The 17,692-nt window shown below is 57.8% G+C and overlaps 1 protein-coding gene across 3 annotated transcripts in view; it reads right to left on the reverse strand.

Moving 5' to 3' along the window:
- Positions 1 to 3,235: 3,235 nt before the first annotated feature.
- The window catches only part of HPCAL1 (hippocalcin like 1), a 110,159-nt gene continuing 95,702 nt past the window's right edge, over positions 3,236 to 17,692 (reverse strand). For all 3 annotated transcript variants that reach the window (XM_059132651.1, XM_059132650.1, XM_059132649.1), the window contains 3 exons: positions 8,733 to 9,128; positions 6,870 to 6,975; positions 3,236 to 4,128 (listed from right to left, as the gene is read on the reverse strand). In XM_059132651.1, the coding sequence (XP_058988634.1) occupies positions 4,031 to 4,128; positions 6,870 to 6,975; positions 8,733 to 9,110 (582 nt within the window). In that variant the 5' untranslated portion in view covers positions 9,111 to 9,128 and the 3' untranslated portion in view covers positions 3,236 to 4,030. The remainder of the gene's footprint in view (positions 4,129 to 6,869; positions 6,976 to 8,732; positions 9,129 to 17,692) is intronic.

Consider the following 17,692-nt stretch of genomic DNA (forward strand, 5'->3'; position numbering starts at 1 on the left):
ACAGGGCTCTGACTCCCTGAGGACCCCCAGGGTCCCCAGGCTGAGGGAAACCGGCAGAGGCGCCAGGCCCCCCACTGCCTGCGACACCCAGGGGCCCTGGAGCCCGCCTCCACCGGCCTCGCGCTGGGCAGCCCCTCGACGGAACGGCCAACAAGGAGTCCGCGCCTGGCACCAGCTCAGCTCAGCAGACTCAGGATGGCCCAAGGCTGGTGGCTGGTGAGAAGCTGACTTGGGCCCCATAGGCCGAGACCTGTGCCCACCGCCCTGCTCGGTGGCGCATAACCCCTCGTCCCCTTAGAGGCGGTCAGGCCCAGTTCTGAGCTGGGGCCCTTCTTCTGGATGCCCAAGTCTCCCCTCTGGCCCCTAGGCTCCTCGAAGCAGACTATGCACTCACTGCTGGCCCGTAACCCAGGGCAGGGCAGCTCCGGGAAAGGTCAGGGACAGGACGGACTTTTGCACAAACTCTCCTTCCTCTGGAAGACCTTCTGCAGGCGTCTGGCCTCCCCATCAGCAGTCTGACGTCCCCTCCTCAGGCGGCCGTGATGGGACTGGAAGCCAGTGCTGGCGGTCCAGCGGGGAGCCACCTGGTCTACAAGGTCCGGACGGGAGTAGGGAGCACAGCAGACGGCCCCCCACTCCCGGCCCCCAGCGGTGCCCCGTGCAGTGCCTCGGCCGGGGTTGGGGATTAGGCCCGGGGACCCCGAGCTGAGCCCTACTTAGGGACCCAGGGACAAGCCCCTGCATTTCCCCAGACACATGGGGCCCCAAAGGTGGCTTCAGCTGTCTGAAGACCACTCCGTGATTAGGAGTCGTCCCAACTTGGGTCCTCTGCAGGCCCCTATCTGCAACCCCTTTCTGGAGCAAGCAACTTCTCTATACCCCAGGCCAGCCATCTGGACCACGTAGGTAGTCACGGCTAACTTGTGGGCTGCTGGGAGGTTTACAGCAGCGCATTCAGCAGTATCCGTCCTAAGAGGCCTTCAGCACATGGGGGCTCGCATCTTGCTGGCTTAATGCCAGTTCCCACAGAGGCGGCCAGCTTACCCAGAGAAAGCCTCAGTCTGCATTAATGTAAAGCCAGGGTTGAGAATGAGGGGGTATAGCCCTGCCTTCCCAGGCCTTGATCCTGAGCTGCCCAGATGAGTACCTTAGACGTGGAGCCCGGCCCTCCCACGCTCCCCTCCACATCCCAGGCCTCCTTCCTGAGCTCTGAAACAACGTTCCAGCTTCAGGAGTGGTTCCTACTGTTGTAGGTCCTTGGCCGGACGGGGTGGTGGGCTACACCGACTTTCGTGGACTCCTGCTGGGGCAGGGTCGAAGAGGACCCCCAGACTCACATCTTCACATCTGGGCAGAAGCACTTGTGATAGCTTTGGGGTTATATATATATTTTTAAAGATTTATTTATTTGAGAGCACACACGGCGGGGGCGGTGGTAGCAGAAGAGAGAGGAACTTTATCAGACTATGTGCTGAGAGCAGAGCCCGATTCAGGGCTCGATCTCATGACTGTGAGATCACAACCTGAGCCAAAAACAAAAGTCAGACGCTTAACCAACTGTGCTACCCACACGCCCCTGATAGCTTTATATGCCATTTTAACTGAGTCATGGGGGCCCAGATACCTGGTCAAACATTATTCTGGGTGTGTCTATGCAGGTATTTCTGGATGAAACTGACATTTCAGTTAGTCGCCTGAGTAGAGCAGATATCTGATGGCCCTTCCCAACGTGAGTGGGCCGCAGCCAATCCGTTGAAGGGATGAACAGAGCAGGACTCAGTCAAGGGCAATTCTGCTCTGAGGGTCTTGAACTGGGATGCTGATCTCTTGCCTTCAGACCCTTTTTGGAATGATGCCATCGGTTCTCCCGGGTGGAGCTCCAGCTCACAGATATTGGGACTGTCCAGCTTCCAGGATCATGGGGGCCAATGCCTTATAATAAGTGTGTGTGTGCGTGCGTGTGTGTTTAGATCTCCGATTGGGTCTGCTTCCCCGGATGGTCCTGGGACAGCGGTCATTCCCATCCATGCCCTATCCCCATTCCTGGCCCCAAAGCGCCCCCAACAGGCAGTATTGATTAATGTCTTCTGTAAAATTCAAGTCCCTCATGGGAGGGGAGCCCCGGGGAGGCCCCCTCCCCCAGGCAGAGTTGTCAAAACACCACCTTGTCATTTCTAGCACAGAGAGTGCTGCCCGCTGAGGCCCACAGTTGGGGGCGCGCCGGGAACAAGCCGCTGGCGGTGCCATTGACTCGCCAGGCACTCGCCAGGCACTCGGGGACAGCTCGAGTTCACTAACGGGACAGCCACCGCCCCTGCCCACCTGGGAGGCAGGCTCCGAGTTCAAGCTCTGCCCACTTACCTCTCCGTTTCAGCCCTTCTGCCGGAGAAGACACTGAGGCTCTGAGAGGCCCCGCAGCCCAAGGCAGGTGTGACAGACGCGGCTGGCGTCTGTCTTGAAAATACAACTCCAGTCCTGATCAACCCTTCCCGCTGCCATGCCCTCCAGGGAAGGTGGGCCCTCCTCAGCCAAGGGTGCCTCTTGACTGGCCAGTCACAGTCACCTCACACCCCCCTGCCAAGGCACTGACCTAGGTTACAGCCAAGGAGAGGGGAAGCTGGTGGGGGGAATTCTGGAAAGTTCTCCTCCCTCTCCTGGAAGAAGAGAAGACAGGGTTGCTTCTTATCCTGCCTGTGGAATGCTGTGTCAGCTGGACTGCGGGGACCCCAAGGAGACAAGTGTGAGGACAAAAGCTAAATGAGAGATCAGGTGGTGGGGTGGTAGGCAGGGGTGGGAGGGTACCCAGGGGCTGCAGGGGTATGCTCTCTCCAGAGGCTGGCTTAGCCAAGCCTACAGCACGCTGCCTTTGAACTTGACGTGTGACACAAACGTATTACAGTACAAACACCTTCTGCATGGTTTTGTGCTGCTGGGACCAGAGGTGTCCCTCCAGCCCCTGGCTGAGAAACCAGGTCTCCCTCCAGGCCTGTGCCAATGGCTCGGGTCCCTGCTCTGTCCTCACGGGGCCCGAGAGTCAGACCTGCCAGGGATGGTTACCTTTTATTTCCATGAGCATTTCTTGGCACAAACGGGACAGGTACTGAAGAAAAGGCTGCGAAGATTTAACAGACACAGGGATAGGACCCGGGCCGAGCCGACCGACAGCAGCCCGTTGAACCCGCCTTGACCACAGGGTCTGGAGCAGCCCGGAGGCTCTCCGGGGCCAACACGAAACTCCGAGAATTCCATTTATTTGATCATTTTTAATACAGGAAATGCCAGACCACTCAACAGGGAGGACAGACCTCACACAGATGCCTGCGTTCACTACCTGGACGGACGGTCGCCACGGCACTGGGCACGCATGCATTTCCTTGGAAACGGGCAGATCGAGAGAGCGCATAAATACCACAAAATAATCAGGTTCGGGGGCGGATCACGGGCCACTGGGGCGGGGGGGACCACGCATCACAGGCAACGGAGGCGTGAAATACAGGACCTACACGGCACACGTCACTTCACCAGGGGCATAATTTATACACGAAAAGGAAGGAGGCCACAGTATCCGTACGTGCAAGCAGCTTTGGTCAGAGGAAACGCACGAGCGAGGCGGGGCCATGCACGGGGAGGGCTCGCCCGTCTACTCTCCCTCTGCTCTCGTCCCCACCTTGCCCACGGCCACCTGCCATCACCACATACAGCAGCTGGCCTGGTCTCGATCTCAGGAAGTCCCATCCGTGTCCTCGGCGGTGTTCTCCGGGCTCCCTGGGGCGGGGAGATGCCCCGGGAGCCAGAACTGTGAGCCCTGCGTGTCAACACCTCCCCGGGGGGTGGGGGGCGTCCCTGGCGGGGGGCCGGGCAGGGGGACAGGAGGAGGCCAGGTGGAGGAGGGAGGCCCAGCCACCAGGCCGGGCAGGTCGCCTGGGCCCCGGCGAGCAGGAAAGGTGGAGGAGGCATCCACTTCTGCAAGCAAAGCTTAGACGGCGAGACGAGCCTGGGTTCCTCCGCCACCGTCCGGACGCCCGGCCCCTCAGAACTGACTGGCACTGCTGGGGTCGCACTGCAACAACCGGACGATGGAGGGGTCACTCTTGGCACCTTTAATGAATTCTTCCAGGGAGAGTTTGCCTGTGGCGCAGGAGAGAGGAGAAATGGGGGTCAGCCAGGGCTCCGCGCTCGTCATGCGTCCGGAGGTCCCCGCCACGCTCCCACACCAGGGGACACCCCCTTTGGTCTAAGTCTCGCACCTTCCGAAGCTGGGCCAAAGTGGGACTCCACTAACTTTGCACTTCACCAGGGGCATAATTTATACATGAAAAGGAAGGAGGCGCTGTGGCTTATGGGACAACGTCAATCCTTTTGGAAGCCACCCCAGGCTTTACGTAAGGAAGGTGGGGCTCGTCCGGAAAGAAAGTCACCCGTAACTGATTCGGAGCTGAGGGGACCATGGCTGGGGGTCGGCGGGCAGCCAGGGCCCCCCCCACCCATCACTGCCCAGTGCCTGATCTCCCCTGGTGGCGGCATGGTTCGCGGCTTGCGGGCGGGATCGCTCTCTGCTGAGGGACTCTCGCCCTCCGGGGTGGGGCCTAGAGCGGGCTGGCCTTGCTCTGGGTCCGGCCAGTGACGCCCTAGGGCATCCTCTGCCCCTCTCACACCACCGACCCCATTACTGCTAGGACCGGGAGTAGGAAGTGGATTTGAAAACTGATGTGAGTTCTGGGGGGAAGCCAATGTTGGGACACCCACAGGCCCCTCTCGGTGGTCTCTCTCCCAGGACTCCCCCCTGCAAAGCGGAAGGACCTAGGTCTGAAGCTGGCCCTGTTCCAGTGACTTATGCCTTGGGGGAGTCTGCAGCTGTGAGGCCATAGTGACAGTGACCCCGCAGATCGGCAATAAAGGGACCGAGAGGCCTGTGGCCCGTGCCACGCCACAACAGGCAAGATACCAATGTTTCCACGTCTCAAGATCTTTAGCCCTGACCTGGTCTGGAAGATGTGCTCAGTGAGCTGGGGCCAGAGAGCCAGAAGAGGCATCCAGAAGCTTCCAGGCAGAGACCTCCTGCAAGCCCACTGCCCGAGAGGAACACCCCCTCCTCCTGGCCCCCAGCAGGAGAGAGGCAGGCTGGCCCCAGGGGAGACAATACAACATCCAGGCTCAAGGATGGGCTGGGAAGCACCCCCTCAATGGAGGAGATGTTCTCCGGGACCCTGTGCCTGCACAGAGCGGCTACTGGGCTCTGCTGCTTTCCTGTGCTTGGTAGGGACTATTACCCACCACTCCCCCATCTCCGATCACTCAGAGTGAGAAGCTTCTGAGAGAACAGCCCCTCCTCCTGGTAGACAGCAGGACAGGTGAGGGGGCTGATGGGGGACCCGAGGGGCTCTGGGGGTTCCTGAGCACAGTCTGGGTCTGTCTGGCAGCAGTCGGCGTGCTCCTGGCGCTCAGCCAGTCTCCATTCACACTGACGGCCGGGATGGGTGTGGACAGAGAATGCTGTGCTGGGGGCAACCTGCCAGGCCCCCCCTGACCCCTGGGGAGGATGGCAGGGAAGGTAAGACAACGTGCAGGGCCCTGTCCACTCTAGCAGCCCCTCAAGAAGGGGTGCCCCTGAGCACCCCTGACTTCACCTTCATCTCTCCAACGGCAACTCTCCCTTCCCGCACCAAGGCCTGGGACAGATGGACACCGGGGCTCACAGAGGTGCCCTGCACCGCAGCGCACAGACTCGGGGTCCCAAACAAGCTGGGAAGGTGTGGGCCCAGTTGGTCTTCTGGAGGAGCGGCGGGAGGAGCTCAGGCTGGGAAGCCAGGCAGGGGAGAGGGGTCGAGAGTGCCATGCCCAGGGCTCTGTGCTCACAGCACTCTGGGTATCATCTCCCTGAATCCTCACAACCACATGAGCCTGCCTTTATCATGCCCATTTCACAGAGGAGGAAACCAAGGCTCAGGAGAGCCAAGACTCGGTGCAGGTCCATCGGAGTCCGAAGCCTGCGTCTTACTACCCTGGAGGGTGAAGCCAGGCTTTAAATCTGCCCAAGGGCAATGCCAGGCACAAGGCTGTCTTGTTTCACTCGTGACCATGACTAGGGAACCGTCGCCACGCCGTCTGCTGCGTCCGGTGTACCTTCTGCCGCTGTGCTCACACAGTAAGCCTGTCCCTGGGCCAGCTCGGTCCTTAAACCCATTTGCCAGAAGCGCTGCAGACCTTACAGAGCATTTCCTAATGCATTAGCTTGTTTTTCATCTCCAGCTCAACCCAGGGGGTGTTTCCTTTTCTACTCTAAATGTCCCATTTCTTTATTGCTCAAAAGCAAATCCAACCTGACTCTGAGACTGCACTTGACAAAGCCGGCAGGAGGCCTGGACCTACCGGGTCGTAGCTGCCTGCTCTTACGTGGATCCTGCAGAGCCCCACTGCCACGGTCCCCCAACAGAGCCCCTGGGGGCCGCTGGGGAGCCTGCCATCTCAGGAGGACAGCAAGGGTCCCACCATTCAGGGACCTTGATCTGCACCCTTCCCCCAAACCCAAGAAGGGCCCAGGTGCCATCAGTGCCCCTGCCTCCCTGTCCCTGGGACACATCCATGGGGCTGACAGTCTCTCCTATTTTAAAAGCACTTTAAAACGACACTAGGGCTCAGCGGGGACAGGGGGCACAGAGGACACAGCCAGGACATAGACCCGGGTCTCCCCGACTGAATCCAGCCTCTTCCCTCAGGCCAGGAGGAGCTGAAGGAGGCCTGAGAAGCTGCTGAGGGAGAGGGAAGTGCTCTAAACATACCTCTGCTCTCAGTAGCCCTGCACACACGCACACATGCACACACACACACAGTCACACACTCACACATACGCACACACGCCCACTTCTTACCATCGTTGTTGGTGTCCATCTGCCTGAAGATCTTGTCCGTTCGTTTCTCCGGAGTGGACTCATCCTCGGGCATTTTCATCACAGAGGACACCATTTTGTAGATAGCCTGCAAAGAGACACGTAGAAGCATGTGCTCCGAGATTCTGGAACATTCCTGGGCAGGTGGGGGCAGGTGTGAACTTCTTCCCAGGCCACAGAAAGACATGGAGAGGTCGGGATGCAAGCAGCCTTCAGGACACTTCCTCAGCTTTCTAGAGGAACATTTCCAGAATGTTCCACGGGGACTATCACAGACAGCACACAAGGCAAAGGAAGCCAGACCAATTTATGTGACGTTCAAGAGCAGGAGAAACCACAGCACAGTGACAGCCCGGAGCCTGGCGGCTGTCTGGGGTCGCAGGTCGGAGAGTGCTTGGGACGACACCTGAGGGACGCTTCTGGGGGACTGCGAATGTCTGTAACTCACCAAGGGTGGTGGTCTTAGGGGCATATGTGCACGACCCCCGTCCCCCAGCACACAGCTGTGCGCGTTTCACTTTGTGACTGTTAGACCTCCGCTTAAAACAAGCAAGATTTCGCCCCCGACACACATAGAGAGAACCACATCATGACCCCCAGAAAGGACCGGCAGCAGGACTGCACAGGTCTCTCCAGAAGGATGGAGAACGCACAGGCGCACACCTCCCTGGGACAGGACATCCTCATGGGACTGGGCCACGCAGCATGCCCAAGGGCAGAGCCAAAAGCAGCACCAAGCCTCTCCAAGGTCTTGGTTGGCTTCCAAAGTACTAAAAACTCCAGTCCATGCTGAGAAGGGTATAGGAGGTCAGTATCCCACCGGTAGGCTGAGAGGCCACGGGGAAGGGTCTCGGGGTTTGGGAACATGGTGGGGGCACCCAGCAGCCAGATCCCATTCGCGCAGGCGTGGCACCCATCCCTACCCTGTACTCGCTGTTTGCACAATCCCACTGGTGTGTCTCAAGTTTTGGCCAGGCCAGTCTGCTCAGCCAGCGATGGGCATGCCCGTTTGCAAAAGGGGTGACAGGTAGGCTAGGATTCCAGGGAGAAAGAATTCTCACTCCCACCGCCTCTTACGGTGAAGGACCAGAAGGGACAACTGAGCCGCACAGGCCCCACCTGTGCTGACTTACTCTGCATGAGAACCAGCTACGCGGGGCAGCAGGGTGGTCGCTCCTCAGGCCATGTGCGGCTGGCGCGGGAGCTCATGGGGTTGACGCTCTTTGCTCAAGACTTAGCTCCTGGGCCACAAAATTCCTTACATGCAGAGAAGGCCTCTTCTCGGGAATTCTAGAACCGAATCCCCCCGGCTCCAGGGACCCCAGGGAGCAGCAGCTTCTGGCTCTCTCCCCTCCCACAAACCCAGGCAGCCGGTGAAGGGAACCGAATGGGATTTCTTTCTGGAAAATGGCCTCACCTGCCACTGACAAGCATGAAGGTATGAAGGGGGAAAAAGGCCTCACAGGGAGAGATGTTCCTTCTGGGTTAGAGCCTGTTACTCTGGGACCACGAATATTCCAGTTTTCCTTTACCGCAGCACGCTCCTGGGGACGTGGCAAACTGCGTGTTGCCATCTCGAATACGGAGACTCAAGGAGGGCTTAGCAGGGAGCAAGGGACCTCTCCTTTAGGATTTTCAGCTCTGCTAATTCTTAGGACATGCCCTCTCTGAGCTTCGGGCTTCATGAAATGTGGAGAAGGACCCCCCACCCTGCCCTTAGCCCAGGCCTGCTCCAGAAGTATTGGGTCTTATCATCACTACAGCAGGGACCTCCCTGGCCAGGTGACAGGCAGTCCAGGCTGGGGCAGGGGGCAGGTGGCAGTCCATGCTGGGGCGGGGCCCTACCTGCACGATCTCCAGCATCTCGCTCCGGCTGATGTAGCCGTTACCGTCCAGGTCGTACATGCTGAAGGCCCACTTGAGCTTCTGCTCCAGCTTGCCCCGGGACGTGACGCTCAGCGCGATGATGAACTCCCGGAAGTCGATGGTGCCGTCCCCGTTGGTGTCGAAGGTGCGGAAGACGTGCTCGGCGAACTTGGAGGCGTCGCCGTACGGGAAGAAGTTGGCGTAGATCTTCTTGAACTCGTCCACGGTCAGGTGGCCGGTGGGGCAGTCCTTCAGGAAGCCCTTGTACCACTCCTGCAGCTCGTGGTCGGTGAACTCCGTGTTCTCGCGCAGGTCCTGCAGCACCTCGGGCCGCAGCTTGCTGTTCTGCTTGCCCATGGCGGCGGCTGGTCACCCCTGCAAGACGGGGGGGGGGGGGGGGGGTGTGTCAGCAGGAGCGGGTCCCCGGGGAGGGGTTGCTGCGTGGAGAGGCCCCCACTGTGCACGAACGCCCTGCGGGGAGGGGGACCACTCGTGGGCACATCCTGTCTCCTGGAATGTGTTAATGGAGGGGAGGGGCAGGATGTACCCTAAATCAGTGGAATGAGGTGCTCCCGCTGCCGGCCGAGCGCACCCGTGACCCTGGGATCTGGCCAGCTCTCTCCTCTTCGGCACCACGTCCTGCTTTTGGAACAGGAGTCCAGAAACTCTGAAGGTGTCCCCTCTCTGTTTGTCTCTGAGAAGCTCCCTGGGGTGGGGGGCAGGGCAGGGTGGCTCTAGAATTAGGGCGGAGCAGCCCACGATGTTTCCCGAGCAGGACCAGTAACAAATCGGGCACCGCGGGAGCGCGGGACGTGCCTCCCGTGCAGCTCCCCACGCGGCCGGCCGGGAGGGAGGACGGATTCGCAGTGACACGGCGGCCTCACGCTGACCCACTGTCACCTCCTCAGCTCATTTCATGGTCCGGCTCTGACGGTAATAGGGAACAGCCATCATTTTTCAAACATACAGAAGAGGAGACCATCAAATTGAAATGTCTCCCGCCCCCATCCCAGAGACGCCCGCTTGGAACTGCTTCTGTATTTACGAACCCTAAACAGTGTGCACCGCACCCCCATCCAGTAAGAGGACAGCCGGAGCTCATGTCTTCTCCCTGGAATGTCCTCCTGGCTCCCTCCTGGGTTTTATTAGCTTTATGATACATATCCCTGTTTTTACTTATCTATACAGCTTTATCTTTTAAAAAAGATTTTATTTATTCATTTGGGGGAGAAAGCAAGCAGGTGCAATCGGGAGGGGGGAGGGGCAGAAGGAGAGAGGATCTCAGGTAGACCCCCCCGGCCACCGATCCCTGACACAGGGCTCCATCTTGCGATCCTGAGATCGTGACCTGAGCTGAGAGCGAGAGCCAGACGCTTGACTGACCGAGCCACCCAGGTGCCCCTTTATGACTTTAAATTACATAGTTCAAGTTCCTTTCCTAACTTCTATGGAGGGCAGCCTGGCCATGTCTTTCCAAAGCTGCAAATGCCCAGCCCTTCCATTCGGAGGAGTAGCTACAGATACTCCAGCCAGGCAAACAGCGTACCTGTGCTGGGCTTGCTGCCCCGATTTCTGTAACAACCCAGGCGTCCATCACCGCGTACTGAGAAGCGGTAACCAAGACGTGTTTTTAAGTGAAAAGAGAAAGTGCGCAGCAGCACAGAGTTTGCTGCCCTTTGTGAAAAAGAAAACCATGTACACATGCGTGTTTCCGTGTCTGCAAGGACCCGTTAGGATGTGGCATTGCCTAGAGAGAGAGACGGCTGATGGACAAGGTTGGAATGGGGAGTTTTTATTGTAAATCCTTTTGCAATTTTAAAATGCTGACCTCTGTGCATGTATCTTCATACAAGGAGCACCTGCGGGGCTCTGTCGGTTAAGCCTCTGCCTTCGGCTCGGGTCATGATCTCGGGGTCCTGGGATCAGTCCTGCCCTGCTCCCTGCTCCGTGGGGAGCTGCTTCCCCCTCCTGCTGTTGTTCCCCCTGCTCATGGGCACACTCACGCTCTCTCAAATAAATAAATAGCATCTCTAAAAATAAACAAATAAAAATAAAAGTAGCCCGACCTCTATTTCTTCATTAAGAAACTTCCCTCTTGGTTCTCTCTGTAAGACCAGTTACTGATCTCCGCTTTTCTTCATCAGCTTCTGTTCTGAGAACCACCATTTGTACAACGTCAGGGTTTACAATCTCTGCTTTCTGCCCTGACCTATATATAGGCTGATCTAAAAAAGCAGAAGCGAGCCAATGTTTGAGGAAGCCAGTTGTCAGGGCAGGACCCACCCTGGGGGAGCTGTCCTTGCTTCACTCCAGTCCACGCAGAACCTGCGAGGTCACCTCACCAAGTGCAGCATGTCCTAGGACGAGGGCACACATGACCTTCGTTCCACAGGAGCTGAGAGGTCACAGGAAGTCAAGGTCTCAAGGTCAGGGAACCCCATGCCTTCACCAGCCAGCTCTCTGACCCACCCGAGGACGTGCAGCGGCACCATCTGGAAGGCCCCCAAAAGACCTGGTGTTCACAGGTCGCTGATTCTGCTTCTGGTCCCTTTGGAAACTCAGTTAATTAATAAGATTTTTTTTTTTTTTTTGTAATGACCACTGTGATTCCTACGTGAAAAATAAAGGTGAATGTGGAAATCAAGATGTCTGACGGGAGAAGGAAAACCAACCAAGAAGCAGGTCGGATCTCGGTCCACTGGGAAACCTTCAGGCCAGGTTTGGGGGCTGCGGCTGCCTCTGGATTCTGCATTTTCTGTCATGCTCTTGGGGCCCCACTGGACCAGCTCCCCGGCCCTTCCGGGTGTCCCCTTGGCGGCCTGATGGCAGGGAACTGGGATGGCCTTGCCTGCCAAACCCAAGGACCGGAGCTGAGGGCACAGGGAGAAGCCACGTGGGTGTTGTCAGGGCCTTAGGCCAGGTGCCCATCCTTCTCTGCCTGTCCATCTGTCCACCCACAGGCTCTCCCGCCTAGCCTTGGGCGTGACCCTGAGACCTGCCCCGAGGCTGGTCCCCTCGCTGAGGCACCCCCTGCCCACGCCAGCCTCCTGGGGGCATGTTCTCGAGCACACATGTCTACACACACGGAGGGGAGCTCGGAGTCCGGGAGACGCCTGGTGCAGCGTGGGGACCCCCCCAAAGGTGACCCCACAGAAGCCACTGAGCGGGCAGGCCAGGCCGCAGGGAGAGCCCTCAGAGCTCAGGGCTACGGACACCCTCTGCTCTCTCTGTCCCCAGGGCACCCTTCTCCGGCCCAGCTCCCATGTGCTTTCTCTGCTCCTGTGAGGGTCCCTTTATTAACCTGCCAGCCGCACCCCTGCTTTGTCCGTTCTGTTTAAACAGCCTCCTGGCCTCCTCCTGTCACTTGGGACTTCTGCATGGCAAATTTGGGACGGCAAAACTTGGAGCCCAGCTGGCCCGGCGGGTGGCCTGAGAGCCCCCCCCCCCCACAGGGTGACGCGCCGCGTGGCTTCCTGCTGGCAGCCTCGCCTCTCTGTGTCCTCGGAGCACTGAGCAGCACTCCCCCCACCCCGGGGCTCCCAGACGCCACCTGCGACACCCCGAGGGCTTTGAGCACTTCCACGTCAGAGGCACGTGGGCCCGAAACGGGTCCACTTCCAACCCTTCCATCAGTTCAGCTGCTTTCGAAGCCCCGGTACGGCATGCTCTCCTCCAGTTGTGGCATGTCTCAGCCAGCGACCCGAGTGGGCACCCCAACAGTTGTCCGGGGTCTCCCCATGGGGCCTCCCATCTGTAGCTTCCGCGGCCACAGAGCCCCGCACACGGTGGGCCTGGGCCTCGGATGGTTCCTTCCACACCTGCTCGTCCCTGTTCTTCACTCCGTGTGCCAGACCCGGCGCTGTTCCCGCCAACAGCAGCGTGTGTCCCCGTGTCCCCAAAGGGGGCGCATCATACCACGCGGGGCGCAGCAGGAGAGGACCAGCGTGAGCAGGGTGGGCCGGCCGCCGTTCTGGACGGAACCCCCAAATTCACCTTGGAATGCGAATACATTTGGAAATGGGGTCTTTAAGAGGTAATTAAGGTCAAATGAAGTCATAGGGGTGGGTCCTGACCTAATGTGACTGGGGCCCTTAGGAGACACAGAAGGAAGGGCGTCTGGGTGGCTCAGTTGGTTACGTGTCTGCCTTCAGCTCAGGTCACTCAGGGTCGTGGGATGGAGCCCCACATCAGGCTCCCTGCTCAGCGGGGAGTCTCTTTCTCTGCTCATGCTCTCTCTTATGCTCTCTCTCTCAAATAAATAAAATTGTATCTTTAAAAAGAAAACAGACACAGAAGGCCATGCGAGGTCACAGCAAGAAGACAGCCGTCTGTAAGCCAGGAGAAGCCTCAGAAGGGACCAAACCCATGACACCTTGGTCTCAGACTTCTGGCCTCTAGGACTGTCAGAAAATAATGTTTCTAAGGGCGCCTGGGTGGCTCAGTGGGTTAAGCCTCTGCCTTCGGCTCAGGTCATGATCCCAGGGTTCTGGGATCGAGTCCCGCATCAGGCTCTCTGGGAGCCTGCTTCCTCCTCTCTTTCTCTCTCTGGCTGCTTATGATCTCTCTCTGTCAAATAAATAAATAAATTCTTTAAAAAAAAAAAAATAATGTTTCTAAAGCTGCCCGGTCTGTGTTACTTGGTTATGACAGCCCCGGACAGCCCCGGGATGCTAGCTCAGCTGCCCCTGGCCATGGACTGAGTCAGCAGATGCCATTAGTGTCTGTGGGGCCAGGCACCGGGAGGCTCCCATGGCCTCCCTCCCACCCTGCCAGCAGGCTCCAGAGGCAAAGCCAACACTCAGCCCGGGCTGTCCGGCCCCCGCCCCGCACCCTGCAGCGGGCAGCCACGGGAGGGCCAGGTGGCCACGGGAGGGTCCACGGGAGGGTCCACGCGAGGGACACGTGGCCACGGACAGCACCTTCACCGGGCCGCGTTGGATCGTTAATGGCTCATCCTTTACCCTGATTAGCATCCTGTCTCTTTCACCATGGAAACAAGCGGCCTTCGGTCAAGTTCTAGGCTCCGCGGGCTCAGGATCAGTCCCTTCAGAGTCCACTCACCTCCTGAAGACCAAATCCACACTCAGAATGATGCTGTCGGTCTGCCTCAGGATGTGTGTGTGATTTTTGTTCTTTTAGATCCGACAGAAACGCCAAACCCCCAACACTTACTCTGCCTGAGACAACACGTGTTTACGGAGAGGAAGGTACCAGATTAGGGAGAGGGACCAGTACCGTCAATCCAAAGCTGGAAGGTCACAGGCAGAGAGAGCTCAGCGGTGCGCCCGGGGGGGTGGCCTCACGCCTTGCCAGCTCCCTCCCACGCATGTCCCCGAACTGACCCACAAGACTGCGAGTCCCCCCCAGCCCCCCTCTCACAGTGCTTCCAAATGGGGGGTGGAGGGTGTTCCTGGGAGGCTGCATGCGGGGAGAGGGCCTCCTTCCCAAACTAGGGTTTCTTCCTGGTCTGACAGTCTAAGATCCCTGGGTCTGGAGGTCCAGGTGGGGGAGTCTCTCACCACAAGCGGTGACCCCTCCCAAGGAAGGCGAAGGAGTCGAGGAAGGGAATACAGCATTCCCTGGAAGATTCTGGAAATGTGAGGTCTACATGTTGGTGTGCCCCACCTCACCCTGCACTGGGTCCTGAGTCATTTAATTGTGGGGATGCTTGCCCGCTTGCCGGTGCTCTGTACCCCTAAAACTCAAGCCCAGAAGTGGGGGCCATCAGCATGTTTTCGGGGCCTGGCGCCAGGCTGGGCACACAGGGGGTGCAGTCTCCTGGAGCCCATCAGGCCCTCAGAATGGCCAGGGATGCACCTTCTTGTTCTCGATGTGCTCAGGCAGTTACCACACAGGTGCCTATGGACGGGGTCAGGGTGGGGTGGGTGGTGCTCCTGGGACAAAGGATTACATTCCCAGAGGGACGGGGGGCTAGGCAGTCTGCCTAGGAAGACAGCATGCGTAATCAAAACCAAAAGATAAGTGTAAGGCTCTACTTAGCCAGAGCGACTCCATCTTGGTTAAACAGCCATTTTGTTGTTTGTGCGGTAAACTTAAATTAACCCTTCCCCCGAGAAAAAATTACTTAAAAGCAAGTCCAGGAAACCAGTAAAGCATAGTTGGCTAGTCCCTGATAACAGAACCCAGAATACAAGGACAAGTCAGGCCAGATGAAAACATCTAATCAGTAAAAAGCACATATGCAACCTCCCTAACCACCAAAGAATGTAAACCCCGCCTTTTGGCCGCCAAACTTGGGCGCCAATTATGACCAGAGTGAAAAGACACACAAACCCGGTAGGTTAAAATAACAAGATATGGGTTGCGGTTTTACCCAGCAAAAGGTAGCCTGTGAGATTGGGAGGGGTCGCTCTCTTTACGGGCGGCCCTGACCAGTCAGTCGATTCTTGATGCTTGGCACAAATAAAGCTTTGCTTGTTAACTTCGCTTTGTATCAGTCTTGCTCCTTTGATAATGGACCCCAACTATAAGGAGGTCTTTTTTTTTTTTAAAGATTTTATTTATTTATTGGACAGAGATCACAAGTAGGCAGAGAGGCAGGCAGAGAGAGAGGAGGAAGCAGGCTTCCCGCTGAGCAGAGAGCCCCATTCGGGGCTCGATCCCAGGACCCTGGGATCATGACCTGAGCCGAAGGCAGAGGCTTAACCCACTGAGCCACCCAGGTGCCCCTATAAGGAGGACTTTAAAAGCCCCTGGAGGTCAGGGAGCCTAGGTAGCTCCTTGGTCACATGACCAACATGTGATTTCTGCTCAGGTCTTGATCTCAGGGCTGTGAGTTCAAGCCCCACACTGGGCTCCACGCTGGGCATGGAGCCTACTACAACAAATAAAACCAAACCAAAAAGCCACTGGAGGTCGACGCCCATAGGCTACCTCTAGGCAAAGTCCAAGCGCTGGGAAGGCGGGGGCCACCTTGGCCAGGCTGGGAGGGGGCAATGTTATCTCCATCTTAGACACAAGTGAGGTTTCCATGAAGCACGAACTCATCTGTGACCTTCCCTGGGGTCCCTTCCTTGCCCGGGGCCCGCAGGCAGTGATGGAGGCCACCACGGCGCTCCCGGCGGATAGTTCCCCCACCATGAAGTGGCGCCCATGAAGGTGAAATGGAGTCCCTCACGCCCCTCACTGGGCCAGCTCCCATGTGCTTCCTGAAGACTCAGACGCAACAGTTAACCCCGAGAGCCTCATTTTAGCTCTGTCCTGGAGGCGCTCAGCCCAGAGCACGCAGCCTCCCAGGGACCCAGGACGGGGGGACGCTGCATGAACACTGACCCCTCTTTTACTAATCACGCCAAGGAACCGTTATTGATGACTGGCTGGCTGGGAAGAAGGAGGCAAACAAGCCAGCCTTTCTTGCAGAGACAAAGCAACCACCCCCTTTCTCAGCAGAAATGGCCCCACAGCCCTGGTGCTCAGGCATACACCATCCTTCATCTGTAGACCAGAAAATCTCTCATCTCCGCTGACGGATGGGGTGAAGAATGGGTGTGCCAGGAAGGGTGATCAATTCGGGATCAGAGCCACCGTCTCACTCCGCTTGAAAAGCTTCGTGATCAAGCAGGGCTCGGATCAGACAGCCAACAGCCTTCAGAATGCATCAAAGATCGCATTTTCATTCCCAGTAACGGAAGAATGAAGAGACGGTTAATGTAGCACTTACATCCGTCCGTCTCTCTGGCTCTCGCTTACTCCATCTATCGTTCTTAATGTGCTAAATTGTTCCGAGAGAAAAAAAAAAAAAGCGCAAACATGTAGCTAGGGAGCCCTGTGAAAATATTTAACCCGAAGTAGGTATCGCCTGCAAATTAAAGCCTTTTTAATGGCGTAGTTCTTCTAAATGCTTGGTGAGGCTCCAGGGAACCTAGTACCGAGCGTGTGCATTAATCACACTGGCTGACGGCGTGGGTCGACACTGCAGCCATCGCTTTAAAATGCTTTCGGACGCCTGGGTGGCTCAGGGGGTTAAAGCCTCTGCCTTCAGCTCAGGTCATGATCCCAGGGTCCTGGGATCAAGCCCCGCATCGGGCTCTCTGCTCCACAGGGAGCCTGCTTCCTACCCTCTCTCTCTCTCTCTGCCTACTTGTGATCTCTCTGTCAAAAATAAAATAAAATGCTTTCATCAGGTTAGATCTCCAGAGCTCCCTGGGCCAAGCAGACTTACAAGCACTCGGAGGAAGCAAGTCCTTAGGAAAGGCCAAAGTCAGGATGAGGCTGGGGGGCAGGGGGAGGGCTGGGATCCGCGGTGAATCTGAACTTCAAGCAACCCTCGGGCTCTTCTGGGGATGAGAGCTTGTTTTGCCTGGGGTCGAACAGGAAAGTCGGGGCTGAAGGGACCCGCAGAAAACGGGCAATTTGCTCTGGTGACTCATTAACAAATGGACAAATGCTGAATTGGCCCTTCTCTTCTCCAAGGAAGCGGGTGAGAGGCAAGCTGCAGGCAGCCTTGGCTTCTAGTGCAGCTGGTCTGAGGAGGGGGCCAGTCCTGTCCCAAAGGGTCTGTGACCATTGCCGGATTGCCCCCAGCAGGAACAGCACCCTTGGGGCAGCTCAGGCTGCAACGCGGCTGGGTGGACCCTGGTGCTGGTGCGTGCAGGCAGGCGGACTCCTCCAGACTGGAGACCCCGCCTCCCCCGCCCATCCCCCCTTCCCGCCTCCTCTGCAACTCTGGTGCCTCAGTTTCTCTGTTTATAACCTAGATTTTCCCAGTACAGTAATCACCAGCCTCATGTGGCTCTTGAACATGGAAAATGTGGCCCGTCTAAATTCACAGATGTGGGGGCGCCTGGGTGGCTCAGTGGGTTAAGCCTCTGCCTTCAGCTCAGGTCATGATCTCAGGGTCCTGGGATCGAGTCCCGCATCGGGCTCTCTGCTCAGCAGGGAGCCTGCTTCCCTCTCTCTGCCTGCCTCTCCATCTACTT

Source organism: Mustela lutreola, chromosome 9 (genome assembly GCF_030435805.1).
Source record: "Mustela lutreola isolate mMusLut2 chromosome 9, mMusLut2.pri, whole genome shotgun sequence".
Taxonomy (NCBI): domain Eukaryota; kingdom Metazoa; phylum Chordata; class Mammalia; order Carnivora; family Mustelidae; genus Mustela; species Mustela lutreola.